General features: G+C 32.9%; 1 protein-coding gene across 1 annotated transcript in view; it reads left to right on the top strand.

The window, feature by feature from the left end:
• The first annotated feature begins 237 nt into the window (after positions 1 to 237).
• Positions 238 to 19,585, top strand: part of LOC147072583 (BOS complex subunit NOMO3) — a 31,993-nt gene continuing 12,645 nt past the window's right edge. The window contains exons 1-11 of the mRNA XM_085947571.1: positions 238 to 411; positions 551 to 937; positions 6,107 to 6,269; positions 7,782 to 8,030; positions 9,174 to 9,342; positions 9,968 to 10,253; positions 12,005 to 12,210; positions 15,036 to 15,214; positions 16,121 to 16,279; positions 17,641 to 17,820; positions 17,930 to 18,116. Of these exons, the coding sequence (XP_085803697.1) occupies positions 260 to 411; positions 551 to 937; positions 6,107 to 6,269; positions 7,782 to 8,030; positions 9,174 to 9,342; positions 9,968 to 10,253; positions 12,005 to 12,210; positions 15,036 to 15,214; positions 16,121 to 16,279; positions 17,641 to 17,820; positions 17,930 to 18,116 (2,317 nt within the window). The 5' untranslated portion in view covers positions 238 to 259. The remainder of the gene's footprint in view (positions 412 to 550; positions 938 to 6,106; positions 6,270 to 7,781; positions 8,031 to 9,173; positions 9,343 to 9,967; positions 10,254 to 12,004; positions 12,211 to 15,035; positions 15,215 to 16,120; positions 16,280 to 17,640; positions 17,821 to 17,929; positions 18,117 to 19,585) is intronic.

Here is a 19,585-nt window from a genome sequence, read left to right as displayed (position 1 = left end):
TTTTTACAGGGAGGCGTAGTAACATAAAGTTTGGAAACCACTGACTTAACATTTGAATTTTGTCTAAAAAAACAAGACGTTAATTACCTCACGATTAATTTTTTGAAAATGCAGAAATTATTGGTCACTCAACGCGTACTATATTTTTGGCTGAAATACTATAATTTTGAAGGCACTGTACTATAATTCCGTTTTCAAAATTTGGCAGCACTGAATCCAATGAATCTATCCATAGATAATAATTTACCAGCTGAGAAAAATGGCGGCCTTAGGAAGGGTCTTTCGTGTTGTCACTTGTATTTTATATTTGTTTAATTTTATACCAAATTCATTTGGTAATGATATACTAGGATGCGGAGGTTTTATAAAAAGTCATGTCAACTTAGATTTTTCAAAAGTCGAAGTGAAATTGTGAGTATACAATTATACCGATTTATAGGTTATAATCCAATTAGCAGTGGTCGTGTTTTATCTGTTGTAACTCGATTGCTACAGCTTTTGCATTTTGATGAATGAAACTACATTATTAATAGACTTGTCTTCTTTTTAGATTCACTAAACAGGGAAGCTTGAAAGAAAAAACGGAGTGCGCGCCAGGAAACGGCTATTATTTTTTGCCTCTGTATGAACATGGAGATTATGTTCTCAAAGTGGACCCACCTCCGGGATGGAGTATAGAACCAGCAGAGATACCGATAACTGTTGATGGGTCATCTGACGCTTGCTCCAAAGGTCAGGATGTCAATTTTGCATTCACAGGCTTTGGAATAACTGGAAAAGTCGTGACGTTGGGGGATACAGTAGGTCCAGCGGGTGTGATTGTGCAACTTATTGGTGATAAAGGAGACACGAGAGAAACGAAGACTAAAGTTGGCGGTGATTTCCATTTTACCCCCGTTATCCCTGGAACGTATACTGTCAAAGCTAGCCATAATAAGTGAGTACCTATTAAAATAGAATTTTATACCTTTACTTAACCCATAGCTTACGGGCCGCACAAAATTGTGTTTTTGCTAATTACTTTCCAATTGCAAATTAACACGTTAATTACACAATTAATTAAAAGTGCCCGTAAGCATTGTGTTAATACACAATCAAAGCAGTTAGTGAATTCTGGCGACCCGGCTCTTAAACATTATCTTCTGGGTGTATGTGGTGGAAGGATTCAAGAGGGCTGGTGAATGATAGAGATTCCATATTATATTCTCCACCGAAAAAGTGATCATGGTTGGACCGAGAAAAAGAAAGGTGAAATAAATGTTAGTTTTCACAACCCTAAAAACCTATTTTTCAGATGACATCTGTTTAATTTTCATTAAAGTTTGACATTTAAAAAATGGAGAAAAAAAACAATTCCTGGCATTTACGACGTTTGCAATTTTTTCTGTTCCTTCAATTCTTAAAACAATATAGGTAGGTATAGGTCCATAATTACATTAACATTAAGGCCATGAAAAATCCTAAATTGTGTTTTCCTGAAAGTGTTTTTTTCGATATAAGGTACCATGTAGGTAGCAGTGGCGAGAGGCGGAAGTAGGCTGTTTAGATTCGACATAAATAGTCCTCACTAAACTTTGTCAGTCATACTTATTTGTTTTCATTGGACTAAGAATATAATTTGCAGGAGCTGGTTACTTTTTAAAATTCAATTAAACCCTGCCTAAACCAAACCATAATAGTTTAGATATGCTATTGGCGATCCGACAAAATAGTGGACACTTTTTCAGTCATACTTATTTGTTTTCGTTGAATTAAGAATACATATTACAGATAGATGGTGTTGGAACCATAATCAATTAAACATATTATATATAATGGCATATTTTTAGATATTTTATAGATAAATTAATATATTTAGATTATAACAAATATTAACCTCACAAGAGAGAATAAGAGAATATATAAAATAATAATAAAAAATTAAAAAAATACAGAAAAATAAAATTTCGAATATACTAAGGTAACACAAGGATATTCAATAAAAATCTAATTTCTGACCAAAATGAGATTTATGAGTAGGTAGACCGACGATAGTATTAAAACAATGAACTTATGATTTTCAAAAAACTTCAAGAGAAAATGCCATCAACTATCACAAATGTGTATAGTTTTGGCATCTTTCTTTGGAATCCTAATCTGCTGTATATGACAACAATGTATATATTTGGATTTAATCTTGGCTTCAAATTATTGGGTAAGTATATATCAGTGGCGAAGGGTGGAGGTAGGCTGTTAAGATTCGCTATAAATAGTGCACACTAAACTTTTTTAGTCATATGTATTTTTTTTTAATGAACTAAGACTACAATTTACAGATGGTGTTAGTTAGTTTTTAAAAATCGATTAAACCATGCCTAAACGAAACCATAATAGTTTTGGTCTAATTTGGGGAATACGACATAATTGTGCACACTTTTTCATTCATACTTATTTGTTTTCGTTGGATTAAAAATACATATTACACATATTGTTGGTTATTTTTTTTTAATTCATTAAGCCCTGACTAAACCAAACTATAATAAATAAAAAATATTATTCTATTTATAAAATATTCAAAGTTATGTATGATTTAATTGGATAATTTTAGATATTTTATAAATAGACATGTATTTTTTGACTATTATCTATTATGGCTTGGTTTCTCAGGGTTTAATTGAATTTTGAAAACTAACCAACACTATCTGTAAATTGTAGTTTTATTTCAATGAAAACAAATATGTATGTCTGAAAAAGTTTAATGTGCACTATTTATGGCGGATCTTAACAGCCTACCTCCAACCTTCGCCACTGGTATATATATGCATTATCAGCAAGTATTTTAATAAAAAATCGAGCAAGTATTTCATTAAAAAGGTGGGAACTATTTAATATGAACAGCAAGTAAAAAACGATTATTGGTAAGTATTATAATATAACAATGGAAGTATTTAAATTATGATAGGGAATTATTTAAACAATTTCTGGGAATTATTTAAATAATTAATGGTAAGTATAAATATCAATTTGTCAGTATAAAATCTATTTTGGACAGATTTTTTCTTTTACAGAAATAACTTATTTAGTAGCTTCCTTATTATGTTAAATTTAGTAGGATAGTATTGTTCTTTCTATCTGACTCTCCAGAGCAGATTGTACTATTAGAATGGTATTTCTCTATTATTTCATCCCTTACGCCCATTTAGTGTAGCAGCATTTGTGTATCTATAAAATGGCTCAATGATGCAATGCAAGTCTCCTGAGCAAGCTTCTAGTGCCTTTAAGATACTATTTCATTTTAACTATCAGCTGTAGCTTAACTTAACTGCACATTCCGAACCATCAGTTGTAGGTAGCTGTTAGGCATACACTCTTGATCTAAGCGCACTTCAAAGATATATTTAACCTTACCTTATGAGATTCAAACCCTTAATCTCTACTTCATTGCGGAGTTAAATAAATTGTAGTGTCTATTATATACATTTTCAACGTTGCAATAATAACAAGACATACTTCAGACTTGTATAGTGCTTATTACATATTATTTTTAGTATCAGAATTAAATAATAAGACAGACTTCAGTTGTTTACAATAAATGTATTTCTTGTGTTCAAAAATTCACAATAATAATCAATGGTAACAAACATATGACAGAATAAGACGTGTCCTTCAATGACATATCAATTACATACAACCTATTACTAAAGACGACTGATGTCGATCAATGTGAATGATTGACAATGATAATCTAGAATACACACCCAGTCAAACGATAACATAAAAATCTTTTCCTTCAATTACGTACAACCTATTACTAAAAACGTTTATGAAATTCATAAAAGAAAACATACAATTTGTGTTGTTTTTACTGTTATATTATTTTATGCAAGTCTACATTTAAATAACACAACATTTTAGGATTATCGGAAAACATTCCGATAATCGCAACTTTTGACAGCTCGATTTTTTTATTCGTTCGTTGATCAGTATCAGAGCATAGACAAATCGGACGACTTATTAATTGTCATCGGACTTTTGGCTCGCCAATGGCAATACGTTTCACGGTCTTGTTTACATTACATACTGTAATAAATTAACAATATTAAATTATTATCTGATTCGGCATTTACACTAATAGTAAAAATAATAATATACATATTATATAAATAATTAAGATACTTACTTAAATTAGTAATTTTAAAAGACGTTGATAAAAACCTTTTTTGTAGTGATGAGTAAAAAATTAAAAAATTTTAATTGAGATAAATTTAATATCATACTATTACTATTAATTATACAATAATAACAATAAGAGGTAATAAAAATGTACTTAGTTTAAAAAAATGATTTCTGTAATATTTGTAGTACCTACCTAGAGAACCTATATTTTTGATCAATTATTAATTTAATCTTTGAGGTTATTCGCATTTATTCTGTGAAATGTCCATCTAGCTCTTTTTTCTGCACCTCTGCGACTTCTTATTTGATCTTCTTTTAAGATACCGATATTCATGAATGCATAGACTAATATATTTTATATGCGATAATGGTAACCCTAAAATGCCGTGCGCCTCATTGAATGAAATTACTTTTCATACTATCAAAATAATAATGGATATTGATTTTATCTATTGTCACATGTCATTTAAATAATGATTATTTATTTTTACTACTGATTTTTGAATATTATTTCTTGCTGTACCATTATTTTACATTCAACATTAAAACTGGCGGGCTTATACCGATACTTTGAAATACATACTTCCCATTCATTTAAAATTCTGACAGTTGTTATTTAAAAACTTTTCAAAATTGTCTATTAATACTTGCTTCAAAAATGCACGCCTTTAATCTTGTGCCGGGATGTTTTGTATGGCGGCAGGTGAGAGGTCGTGAATTTTTTAGCAAAAATAAAACCTTATTAATATTTTATTTTTTGAAATATATTGAAAGTTTATCATAAACACTTACCAATCATATGCAAAATGTCTCCTTTGGGCCAGTATTCTTCCGAAAAAACACAAGTTTAACCTTTAAAAATTGTCAGGGTTGCCACAAAACTTGTAGGAAGAGTTTTCAAGTCAATAGTGTTCTACCGTGTGGTAAGTTTCCTAACACGGTACCGAGCAGAGGGCCACTTTGCATTGTTTACACCGATTCCTTGATTCTCTTCTTAATTTATAAAACCATCATCCACAAACAATTTATAAAAATCCAATTCGCTTTTGCTGAAACTTGAACGATTTTATTTTTGGCACAAAATCTCCAGTTTGCCATTCGAAAATTGGCATCGATTCATCAACAGTAGGAGAATGAGATGTATATGGTTCTTCGTCATCATTTAATTCAAAGTCACTCGTCAGATTCAGGAGTAATGCCAACCCTGTCCAAAAGATCTTCAGCTGATTGAAGTCCCGAAGTACTTGATTCTCCTTCTCCTCGAACAAAAATAGTTCAAATACCGTAGAAACTATGAATAAAATTGATCATATAAATTTTTTAACAAAAAACACTTTGCACTATACAATTATTAATCCTGCCACTTGACAGAAGAAACACAATTAAAACAAACACTCACAGATCAAGAAACGCGATCGCAATTGTGAACGTACCGTCGAATTCTCACAAGAAAAAAATGAATTACACGCTCCAATTCCAGGCACGAAATAAATAGCATGGCACATTTCAACAAAAAAATATTCCAACTGTACGAAGGGTATTCCCAAAAATACTCGCGTACAATATATTCCATGCAGGATATTCCATTTTAACAAAGGGAAATCCCGAAAAATATTTTGCTTTAAATAAAACATGAGTATGACCACCACTAATGGCATATATCGGTTAAACCGCGAAGCTCTTTAGTATTAAATATTCATCACAACAAATGTCACTACATGCTCGAGATTTAAAAATATTTAAAACAAACGCCTGGCACTGGCAATCTGTCTTCAAAAACAGGCTAGCAAGTTCGCTTTTTTTGTATGCCCGGCCCTATACGCTGACCATAAACCGTGTACATGTTCGCTTTGGCACAGAATCTTACAAGTTAGAACTGTAACGATAATGTACTTATATATTTATACTAGTTAATATCTGTTATAATGAATATTGTGATATTTTATTTTAGATGGAAGTTAGAGCCTTCAAGTACTTCAGTAAAGGTGTCAGGAGGTAACACGGAGATGAACATCGGAGCACTGGCTGTCCGAGGGTACGATGTACGAGGGAAGGTTACTTCAGAGGGACGACCCATTGCCGGTGTTATTGTTCTATTGTATTCAGAGAAAGATGTAAGAATTGTTTTGAATGACTATTCACTGCTTTATTCAATTACTATACCTAAGTAGCAAAGTACTGTTAATTGTGTATTTGTTATTAGTGGCACATTTTTTTTTGATTTAAGAAACTCAATAGATTGACGTATATCTTATACTACATATACGTTGATAATTGTTGGCATAATCCTTAGCAGCGTTGCTAACTTAGCGCTTTTCTTGCGAAATCTAGCATTTTTGAATAGGCATCTAGCTTGTAAATATGCATCTGGCATATGGCGTTAAATCCAGCATTTAGAATTTTTTGACACCGCAAACGGCTTTAAAATCCGTATAAAAAATGGTGGAATATTACACCGTATTATTTTCTTTAAAGTCAACATGTTGACATAACATAAATGCAATAAAATAAATGTAACATACAATATTTAAGTGATGTCCAAATTTCGCACCTGCATTAATTTTGAGTTGTATGGATTATATTTGTTATATATGTAGACAGTTGGCAACAGTGCAGTGATGGTGAATCTCCGTGACAATTTCTGATAGAGAATGGCAGGTTTTCTATTAAACGAAATCAATTAAAAAATCAGTTAATTTCTTTTCACTAATATGGAGTACATAATATATTGTTATTTTTCTAACATAAATAAAACGTCAGGTATAATAATATTTGTAAGCATTTATTTTAATCAATCAAATCAAATATTTGTCCTGCGATTTGATGTTACAATTTTGATCCATCTGCGATAAAAGAAGCGACTCTAGACCTTTTCAGCTTTTCTACACCTGTGGACTGGTAAAAATTGTGTCCGGAAACTTGTTCGTATGCAGTTTGCCGTGTCACACTTCACCGTGAAATGTTGTATGGGAAATATATGGCCGTATATTAAAGACTGTCTAACCTCTTTGGGTCGTATAGTACTGACATAAAATTCATGTCTAAATAAAACACGGTTTTTGTCGGTTTACACTTTACAGGAAGCCAGCAGCAAACAAATTTTGAAAATAGCCGATATACTGGATTATTTGTTAGGTTAGGTTAGGTTTTCATTGTTGAATTTATGAATTTTGCCAAAATCAACTATGCAAATTGAATTAACGTTCATATTGAATCTAATAAAATGGAGACCGTATAGTATACGGTCATCTCTTTCCAATAAGAAAGTTCATGGTGAACTGTACCACAGTGAAATGTTTTACGTACAATTTTCATGTAACTTGTAAAAATTGGAACAATATATCATGGACCACTAAGGTGAAAATTAAAAAACATTATTTATTTGTGTGTAATTGTATTTTGTGATGGTATTAGTCTTAAAACATGATGTTTAATGCTTTATGTTTGAGTTAAATATTGGACCGGCTCATTTAAAAATTTGCCACGATCACCATATGGCTTAAATGATTTTCAGCAGTTCTTATTTTATTATTAATATATTCCACATACTTTAAGTAGTAGAGGAGACAATGATAATTCAGTAATAAAGATTTTTCTACCTAGTTCACTTGTAATTTTGTTTTCAGGAAATCGTAAAGCAAAGAATAGAAGGTTGCGCCACGTCTCTTCTTCAGAATGTGAAAGGGAATCCGATCTGTCATGTTACAACAGATTCGAATGGTGAATTCACGTTTGGGCTGATACCTGCTGGCCATTACTATTTCTCTCCCGTTGAGAGGCCGACTGGCCAAAATAAAATCACTTTCAATATTCAGCCACTGAAATATGATGTTCACGTGCAGCACGATAGCTTGAACTTGGGGAAAATTTTTGAGGTCTGTATGATAGAATAATATATAATTATGTCGATGACAATTTATAATAACTGAGTCATCTATTTTTATAAACCAATAAATCCACATTACGGTCAAAAACACATTGTCGTATGTGTAATTTCATACAAAAGTTTTAAAATTTGTCAAAACTGAATCAAAAAAATTGATATATTACTATTTTGTGATTGTGATCATTGTCGTCACAATCACAAAATAAAAGAATGTTTCTAAATGGGATAGAATAAAGTAGAGTTTAGTTAAATAGCAAAGAGAGCATGCGACATAAGCAAGGAACAAGGACCATGAGTTACCTGATCCCTTTCAAGCTGAACAATAATTACTTCTGCAACCTCGCAACTGACAACTGTAAAATTTAATTTGAAAACAAGAAGGGATTACACGGCTGAAGGCACGTGCAATCTATGATTAAAGATGTACTTAATAAAGTCCTGGGCGCCACACGATCGTGAGACTGTGTAAGATTATAATTATTTAACAGTGTGGAATAAAGTGGGATCAATAAATAAAAGAGCAATTTATATACTTGACAGAAACTATATTATCGTCAAAGCAAGAGATTAAAAATACATTAAAAGGTTATTAAGCGGCTCGATATTGAAATTTGGAAATACTAAAATAAATGCAAGCAGCTAAGTTTGAAAAGAAACATTGAAAAAGTAGTGAATCAAATAATAATAGTTTTAAAATACCAAACTGGAACGATCATAGGCTTCAAGCACTGCGGCTGCAATCGTGCTCCGTTAAGTGACGTCCATTATAAATGTTGGGTAAAACTCAAGTGGAGCACGACTATACAGGACGACAGTCAGAATCAAAAAGCCACGTTGCTGCGTTCGCACCTTGCGACCTCCGTTGCGGCCGGAAATTCCATCAGCGACATCTCTTTTAATCGCGTACGCTCCATCGACGTGACCATAGATAATCGTCGGGGTTGCCAGAGGTATGAAAGTTAGTTATGTTCATTTTGAACATAACAAAATCTTTAATTACTTCTATATAGAAATAAACGATTCGCTATGTGGCCACCTTTCCAGGAATGTATCTCGGCTGTAAAACGTAGTGTATTACAAAATGTGGAATGTGCCCAGAAACGACCATTTAATATTGCAAATATAATTTAAGGTGACTGGTTTCACGGTGGAGGGTCGCGTGTTGACTCATGCGGGTGGTTTGGGAATGTCGGGAGTCCAAGTATCCCTTGCGGGCAATCCAGTTGCTGTCACTGGACAGGACGGGAAGTACACCTTGACCAATCTTAAGTCTAACACATACACGCTCAAGTTTGCAGCAGGTTAGTGATTTTTTTCATGTTTGTCTATATTGAAGGTATTTGAATATCTCTTGTAATAAAATTTATATTTGGTTGAAAGTAAAAATAAAACATGTCAGCATGTTGGGAGGTAATTAATATTTATTTCATGAAGGTCTCGATTCAGAAATCGTCTATGTAAAATTAGATGTTACTAAAATATTCAAAAGAGTGAAACAGTGACAGTTAATTAAAGAGCAATCATTGACGTAGTAGCATGTGAAGAATAAAAAGGACCTGATAAACTACCTTACCCATAGACATCTGGGTCTGCTAAGGTCTGCTCATACAAAATAATGTTTTCATAAACAATAAATCATAAATGATGTTGAAAAACTAACTCTACCCGCATTGTAGTAGGAGTCATTATTGCATATCTTTATTTATGTCTTGACAGCATTGTTGTCATATTCTGCTAACATGTCTACAGTTGTAAAAATAAATATTGTATGTTGTTAAAAATGAACTCTGCCTAAATTGCAACAAGGGTGATAATTGCTGATTTCTATACAAATAATATACAAATTTGAAAAAGGAATTTCTAGTATTAAAATCATGTTCTAATAATTATATGGTGGTCTCAGCAAAATCATTTTATAACTTTTAGAGAGGTGTGAATTTGATGATGCGCCTTTGACCGTATCTGCATCAGGAGTGAACGGAGCTGGCGTAGAAGTTAAGCCTTCGAGGTGGCGCACATGTGGCGTTGTGCAGGGCGCGGCCGGAAGTGACGCCACTGCTCGCTCCGTCTTGTTGCAGCCCTCCACACCACCTGCCGCCGCAGCCAAGCGTGCCACCACTGATTCCAATGGCAAATGGTGTCTCCATTTAGCCCCGGGAGTATATCTGGCTAGTGTTGAGGTGTCTGACGAAGATAGGAGAGATGGTCTACAGTGAGTGCCATCTTTTATTCTTAATTTAGTTTTTCATTCGGTGCCATCTTTTTGTCACCAAATTATAGTACTCGGTCCAAGAAATTATAGTATTTTGGCAAAAATTATAGTACGAGTTGTCATATTATTTTTGCTTCTCACCAAAAAAATAACGGAGAATTTGAGAAATTCGAGACCCTTTTTTATTTAGGTACCTACCTCTTCCGACCAAAAACGCGTACAGACGAATTCAAGAAATTTCATTCTAAACCAGTCAGGGGCCTTTTTTATGTTTTTCGACCAAATTTTTTCCAGATTCTCCAAATTATTCTTATATTATTGTGAAACTATAGTACTCTGCACCAATTTATAATACCTACGGGAATATCAAAATTTTAGTACTTTTTGCGTATTTTTCACAAATTCAAAATTATAGTACTTTGGGCATACTATACCTGTTTTATATCGTACATAGTACATGGACTAAAATTATAATACAAATACTATAATTATAGTACGGCTGGCAACACTGCTTTCATTTCATTCCGGTCTTCTTCAGAATAAAACAGTGAAGAATGCCTACAATGTTATTTTTGACATCACAGCCAGATTTCCATTTGGAAGGGGCCCCAAATAAAGAAGATCCTAATTAAACCGTAATTAAAAAATATAAGGATTTTAAAAATAATATTCTTGCTTTATTTGCAAATTCGCATATTTCATCAGTTTATTGTTTTCAACATTGTGGATTCAGAGCAAGCAAATGGCCATTGGCGTTGTGTTGAGTAGGATTGGTGCAAAGGTATTTGGGTTGGCTCACGACTCCATAAAGCAAAAGATATTATTTTTATTGAATGTAGGTCAGTGACGCATGTATAGATTCAAAATATAATATCACAGATTCTTGAATATATCCGATTGTGATAATACGCAATAATTCCTAATGTCTTATTGTGCTTATTACGTTTTTATCGCCCCCATGAGCTGTTCAATATTCGACACTATGATTTCATGTCAATCCTTAGTTTTGATTTTTAATTGTACATTTCTCAGGTTGATCACTGGCCACTAATTCACCTCTGACATAGCGTAAACAATATTCAACAATGTAAAAATGAATTTTTAGACTTGGCAGTTAATACATTGGAGGCTAAAGACGCGCCTAATGTGGTAATTAATTAGTAATTATCTAGTCAGCAGTCAATGTGTTTTAATTGCAGGTATACTGAGAGAAATCTGATATATTTGTGCATTGTAAATATTTTTATAGTATATTTTTTTTTCTTGCGATTGATATTTACTTACTTTTTTGTCATGGACTCCGAAAATCCATTGATACAGAGGCCACTGCTTCCTTTACTTTAACGGGCCCTGTGACCTCAACCAATTTGGGGGATCTGGGTAAAGTCCTTTTAGTCGTATGATAAATTCAGTCATATGTGTCATACATTGCAAATTGTGTTTCCCATCTCTTACATTTTGATTACAAATTTAATATGTACAATAAACACAACTGAAACTCACAACAAAAAGAACATTATGGCCAATGTAATGTATTAGCAATGATCTGCAGAACTATAAATGTCCCTACTCCTTCTCCTACATATCTAAGCCTCCGACTCCCTCTTGCATCCTTTACACTTTACAGTATATACAGAGCTATCGCAGTCATGAAATTTTGATTGCAGAATAATACTGATGGGTGCATACGTAATTGAATATAAAAATGCACCCACGTTAAATTTAATAGTATGTAATGTATTTTCTTTTAGATTTTTCCCTGTGTCCCAAAAGATCAATGTTGCATATAGTCCTATCGACGGAATAATTTTCTCTCAATTGAAAGCAACTTTAAGCGGACGCGTGAATTGTATGAAAGATGGCCAGGTCTCGTCATGTTTAAATGTTGCTGTCACTCTGAGGCCACTTTCTTTGGATGGCAGCTACATCGGGCAACCCACAAAAACAAACGCCCAAGGTTAGTTTTTTTCATAAAATGTATAAATTAATATCATTTTAATATATTGTATAGTTATCTTATTTGTATTGATACTCTGGAGAGGGCTGCATCTCGAATTCCACATTCCGGTGCTCTGGAGTCCTTCATTTTGGTGTTTTTGTGTAAGAAAGGCACATGTGAATTCAACATTGTATTATATATTAGTATTAGGTATTAAAATACAGGAGTTCTAATTTGTTATCTCTGCGCAGAGTCGTGTTTATTATTATTAACAAAAACATTAACATTAAGGGCATATTATAAAGATTGGACAATTAAACGGCAGAGATAATTGATTGGTGCTACACGTGGTTTAGGCATAGGTGATTTGGTTCTTTAGATCACTGTTATCGAAGGGGTGCCATATTACACTTGTTATGGGATGTATTTGTTTAGATTACGGTTGGTCTTATGCTACTTGTTAAGTATGATAATTTTTACACTTTGCGGGGGAAGCTGATACGGGAAGTTAACAGTCTGACAAAGCCGCTGCCCTCAATTCTATTTAAAAACATGAAATCTCAAAAGGGCGCAAGGACGCGGGGGGAAGGAATTTTTCTAGAATCCTCTCTGCTTTCAAAAAGTATCAGCTGAAAATACCGTTATGGTTAATTTTTGCTGCTTGGTTCGTCCCGGCGAGTATGCGCCGTGAGGAGCCGATGTCGCAAAGCATTTGAGATATTTTGTGCCAGGGGTTGTGAACCTGGTGGGTAGAACATTGCGATTTTATATTACTTAGATATTTTGATATTATATTATAGATTTTTGACGGAGAATTGGGGAATGTTATAGGGAAGGATAGATTTGGTGTTATTGTATATATTTACCAAAGACGTTGAAGATGTTACTCTAGAAGACGGAACCTAAGTATATGACACCGAAGGTGAATAAAAGACTACTGAGACTATTTCATCTGTAGTAAACTTATACTATTATCGCCCGTGGCTTTCAAAAATCGCAAGTATTTAAACATAGTTTTCGATCCACTCAATCGTTCAATTTCACACTGTATGAAATCCGCAGATATTGCCAATGTAAACTGAATGTGTAGTATTGTTTCATTACTCTTTTCTATGCTGTAAAGTATACCTATGGCGGTACCTGGAAGGCTGCAAATTTTTGCCTTGCACTAATAGTACCTACATGTCAAACATCAAATGAATTTCTTATTTAAATCGCTGTAATGTCAATGATTTTTGTAATATGTCGAGGCTTAGTATTTCATCTTATCTTATCTTAGTGTTCCAACTATCAATAATAATAAAGCAAAGATTGCCCTGTTGGCATCCTACCAATAGCACTAAGTTGCAGGTTGCACAAACCGTTGATAACATTCTAATTAATTTACAGAAATTTTGCTTCAATAACTGTAACCCATCTTAAGATAATTAATATTCTTTACGACTTCCACACTTCTTTTTATCTCTACTGAATACGGCTATCAAAAATAATATTAAATAATAATGTTCTTCATCTCCCAAGTGTTTGGAAAATCTCTGTAAATACACCTGTTTCGAGTATTCAGTTGTTTTCCCAATTGGCAGGTTGGGTTTGGGAAATGGATCCAGCTCTGCATTCATTCTATTGGTTTGCATAATTTATTCCGTCTGTCGCTGTTATATTGAATCTGGTAACATAACCGAAAGCGGCGGTTGGCTGAAAACAAACGGTCAGAGCTCACGTTTCGGAAATTCTGTTTGCATAACGTTTGTGATTTTGAGAGATATACTTATAGATCAATTTATATTAATGAATTTAGTATTTATATTATAAGTAGGCATGTCATAATATTATGATTATATTTAATTAATGTAGAATACGTAACTTGAAAGAATGTCATTCAGTTTTCTGTTGCTTTGACACAAAGTGCAGGTAGAATGGGACTAATAATGAACCTGCATACAATGCAAAAAAAATATATGACATCACCAAATTTAATCAACGCCAATACAGGATCACCTAATACTGAACAATGCATAATATGTCAAAGCTGTTGATGAGTTAATCTACTTCGGATCACAGGGCAATGTTAATAATCCTAATAATATTATTATAACATACAAAATAAATAGGAGCGATAGCAGGTTCTGTAATGGTCTCTATAGGTACATTAAATCATTTAGATTATCAAGACATAATTTATGTTGATAATCAATTTGTATTCAATATCAGCCTATTTCCAATGAATTTATATAAGATTTAAATAAAAAAAATCTATTTTTTTATTAATCCTGCTAAACCTCAGTTACTACATTTTTCCGCGTAACTTTTGTGCTGCGTTCCAAATGGTCATAAAATTTTGTGTATTCATGAGTTGTTTATGGGTTTCACGTGTCGGGTTGAACTGTTATTACACAGTGTAAAATGAATGGTAAACCAAGATCGATATTAGGGCGCTGACCACAGCGCTCGTTTTGAATGACTGTTCAATGGGTGCATGATTTTGGTAATTTACATGGATTAAATTGCGATAAACGAGTGATGACTTATGAATAGCATTGTTGCACATTGAGTGATGTTTAGGATAAAGCAGTGCAGCGCACATGCATGGTGTCAGAGGAGCCGCCGCTGATAACAAACCATCATTACTTAGAGTATTTAGATGAACAATTACAAAAATATAACAGCTATGTAACAATGCATCAGTACGGAATATTAATTTTTATGTGGCCTTCAATTCAACCACATTACAGTTGCAGAATCGCCATCAAGTATTGTAATATAAGACTCCCTCCTCTTATTTACCCCTTATTCCAGTTCACTTGGTGTTAGGTATCTAATGATACAATGTACGTTCATTTCAGATGGAAAATACTCCTTTACCGAGGTATTGCCTGGCAGTTATGAGGTCTCAGTCCCTTCAGAAACCCTGTGCTGGTCTTCTGGAAAACATAATATCGCTGTAACGACCACAGAAGCTGCCGTACCTGAATTTGTTCACATAGGTTATGCAGTGTCATTCACCATGTCTCACAAATCAGAGGTATTTATTCTCTATTTTGTATAATACACATGATCTTATGATATCGATGCCCGAGATAGGTTATCTATTGCGCTCACAGTTCTATAACGAGCGTTGTTGTTAAAGGGACTATAATACCTGTGGGGTCGGGGTCGCACACAGAGTTATGATTGGCTGCCCTATATATTTTAGTTTTGTATGTCATTATATTAAAATGTATTACAGTGAAACTACGGTTATTCATTTTTGAAGGGACTGACAAAAAAATATAAACATGTAAAGGAAAACGTATTGTAAACAGTCTCTACATAGATCTGAAATGAACTACTTGATAATTACAATTAGGTATTGAAAAATTAAAAAAAACAGATACCTACTAAAAACATACAAATTGACTTGGAGCATATTGTATCAATGTGTTCTTTTACCTTTTCGAAAATCTTCCTTAACTCTTGAACTGAAAATCTTTTTTTTGCTGAGATGTTATTTGAATGGATTTGGACATTAAAAAATAACACTAAATAATCGCATTGTGTAGTCTTAGATCTCTATTAATAGAAACGCACACATGTGTCTGGAATTTTGTTCAATGATTACCATGCATTGAATTGAATGTGTTCAAATAAATTGGATTTTTAATTTTGGTACGCAATTTTAATTGAATTTTGAATATTTCGCGCCAATTATTTTATAGTTTATTAATTGCTTATTAAAATTTAATTTAATTTAATTTTGGATATGTTTAAATGCCCATTGCAACATTGATTTGAATTGTTTTTGGCAGTTGACATGCCCATTTTAGTATACCTACATGTTGTCTCAGAAATATCTGATATTTTTTTAAAATAAATTACATATTAAGTAAGTGTTCTTTTCTCACTCAAACCTAAAAATAAGGTAGCTGTAAAACTAAATTGATTATTCCAGGTGCTGTACACAAGTGGCCCCAACAAAGGCACCCTAGACGTACCGGCTGGCCTATCTCAGCACTGCCTGCCGTCGGCCGGAGAATATACATTCACTCCCAAAGGTTGCCACATCTATGAACCTGCTACTGTCACTCACAGCACGCGGCAATCCAATAATGTAACTGTTTCTTAATGCATTAATCCTCTTTGAATATAATATGCTGTGGGATCGTTTGTAGAGGGGTGACCAGTGAAACAATATGTGTTGACACATTTGATCCGTTTATTTGAGTTGGTTGTTATATAATATTTATTTGGTGTAATGAATGTGTGCTTTGTTCCGAGGCCTGCCACGGACTGACTTGAGCTGAGACGTTACGATGCAATAGAAACTCGATTATGGTTATAGAACTAAAATAATATTTCATAATATAAAAGTCATAAATTTTATAGACTTTCAATTAGGAAGATATTACATAAAACTACAATGGTAAAGTAAGCCCGTCCAAAGCCTCTGGACATCAATATTTTGGAGGTCCCGTCCCTGTCACACAACCAAAATTGGTTGCAGCAAAATAAATAATTTATAATTCTAACGAGAATTTACAGTTCTTATCTAGCAAGAGTTTTATTCAAATTTTTTTGAATTTACTTCATTGTTGGAAATGGGACATGGAAAAATTGTTGAGAGCCCACTTAAAATTTTTACTTATATACACTTTAGTGATTTAAAATCAGCCATCTGCAAACCGCTCCATACCAATTGGCTGCATATCACCTAATTAATACCAATAGGCCAACTAATGAACGTCCTTGATTGCTTTAGAAAATGTCAAAATCTATGTAAATGCGAATTTAGGTAAAAGCCTATCCTATATAAGTACTAAATCAATAGTCTATTATGTAGATACATATGTATTACATTAGGGTAACACTTGAGTTGTAAGAAAATATGCAAATTTTATTTATTTCATTCGTGCAAGTTTGTGTGTATTGTTATGAGGTAATTCATTTTATGTTATGTTACTAGATCCATAACGTGCCCTTATGTTAATCCAGTCGTTCTGTGTGTCGCGAAAATTTTGGATTTGAATTTCTTCGCGAGGACAATTGGTGGCTGGAAGTGACGATTTTTTTGAGAAGTTAACACTCCCGTTGCCATGATGATCTCGCAGTTTCTAATGACCTTAAATCATTGATACCCTACTTATTATTATGTATTTTGGATTTCGGTTCAAAGTCAATATCCTCGACTAGATGCATTAAATCTCTATTGCCCTTTAGATGGTGTATCTTTGCAAATTAGGTTTGTCAGTGATCATGGAAATGAAATAAAATACAGGGTTTATCTAATTTTAGAGCTGCATTTTCAAAATCAATCGCGTCTATCTCACTAATAAAATTATTACCTATATTACTTAGATATCACTAAGATTTTATTATTTATATTCATATTAATAAATCATATTTAATTTTTTGGGGGATATATATTTGGTGTGGACTGAATGTTTTAATAATATGTATCATATTTTCTTTCAGATGGTCTCAATAAATGCTGTTTCACATGCAATCGGTATCTCAATTTTGGCGAATGAAGCTGTCGATGATTTAAAACTGAAGATTGGAAGAGATGCTGCTGAGGAAGTTGGACCTCTAAAGCCCCTATCGCAGAAACAAGATGGAATGTTTGTCTACCGTCACGATATGATGTTGGCGCAAGTATGAATTAATTTATGTTATAATAAGACCTATTAATTGTCACCTCAAATTTTAGAGATAAAAACGTTATTGATTTTTGGTCTACTTATTCAATGAAATTCTGTTTTAGGGTGCGTCTGTCCTTATCACTCCAGAGTCTGGAAAGCTTCTGTTCTCGCCGCCGGGTACTCGGGTGTTAAGCGCTGCCAGCGGTGATTGTGTGGATGTGGGGTTACTGCTGACAGCCACTCTTGGCCGTGTTCTTTCCGGGCAAGTTGTACCAGCCATCAAGGATGTCGTCATCACACTGAAAGGAGGTTTGTGAATTGAACTAATTTTTACAACGGTACATACATGTTTCATTCATTAAGGGGGAAGGTGTTCCATGTCAGCTATTTTCTGGTATTTTCAGAGGTTAAGCCTGAATAGTACGTAAGATTTGTAGAAAAACTATTTATATCATTATGAAGCTTATTCATCGTCAAATATTTATGTAAAACATTTGATAACTACATAAAGTATTTTTATGACGTAAAATAATATTCTTTGAAACCGTGAAACGTGATAATTGAGAACGAAGCCATATTTTTGTGACATTAATAGGCTGTGATGATGACAAATTTTTCCCTTAATTATTATCTCAAACGATTTATTATAGATAGTTGTAATGTTATAAAACATAATGTAGTAAAATATATTCAGTATAATTATAATATTTGCAGTTTCTATTGGTTCTAAATCTAATGGAAGCGAGTGGACATTTTGTTATTTAAATATGCTACAATTATAGACATACGAAATAATATAAAGCTACGTATCAGAAGGTTTATCATTAATCATTGAATAAATGATGAAATATCTTGTTAGTTATAAATTTGTAATACTAAATAGAGACCTTTTTAAAACAACTGTTTCCACGAAATATTCGACCATCTTGATATCCGCCAGACCCACCTGCGAATTGGTGTATGATGTATGGAATCTTTAGCTGGTATTATTTTAACTTTATATGACCAAAAAAATACGCCAACACACAAGTATTGTACAAAAATATGTTTATAAAAGTGAATGCTACAAATTGAACACAAAAATAGGCGAAACAAACACAAATTCGAACATATTATTCAAAAGGAAAACATATTTTGACATTTGAGGACAAAACAAAAAAAAATCTGAAGAAATTTGTATTTGCGTCAATTCTACGTTATGTCATACTAAATCATACATTATAATTTTTAACACTGTTGCAATCTATTTTGCCTAATATTGCAACATAGCAATCAGTTTTCTGTCCCTTTCTATAACTATCTCCCTCTACATTCAAAATAATTATGATTGTAGTAGGTATGTATTTTATAAATTGTGATAGATTTTATTTTATTTCAGTGACATATATCGGGTCGTCCAGTATTGCCATATCTACTAAAATATTATTGAATTGATATTTTAGTAAATAAGAGAATGAAGTTTTTCACCATTTGTATCTACTATTAGTTTTACTATTTTTATTTAATAAATAATACACATGAGGTTTTACGAATTTCACATTTGTTATTAAACATACTTACATAATTTAGAACACCCCAAACACATCGCGAAGTAAAAATATCTATATTTTTTACTTAGCCAAAATTATGAATCAACATAGGTTAGGTACCTACTGATGTTTATATTACAGAAAATTTAACTTTTACTAAATTATGAATTTGCGAGATTATAATAATACAGATGATTTTAAAGAATACTTTCATCAAATAACATAATAATGGATGCCTGTACTTACATA

The sequence above is a fragment of the Rhyacophila brunnea genome, unplaced genomic scaffold (assembly GCF_057557595.1).
Source record: "Rhyacophila brunnea isolate RB1 unplaced genomic scaffold, BYU_Rbru_1.0 scaffold_2, whole genome shotgun sequence".
NCBI lineage: Eukaryota > Metazoa > Arthropoda > Insecta > Trichoptera > Rhyacophilidae > Rhyacophila > Rhyacophila brunnea.
Note: the sequence above shows the minus strand (reverse complement) of the source record. Positions and strands in the feature narration are given on the sequence as shown.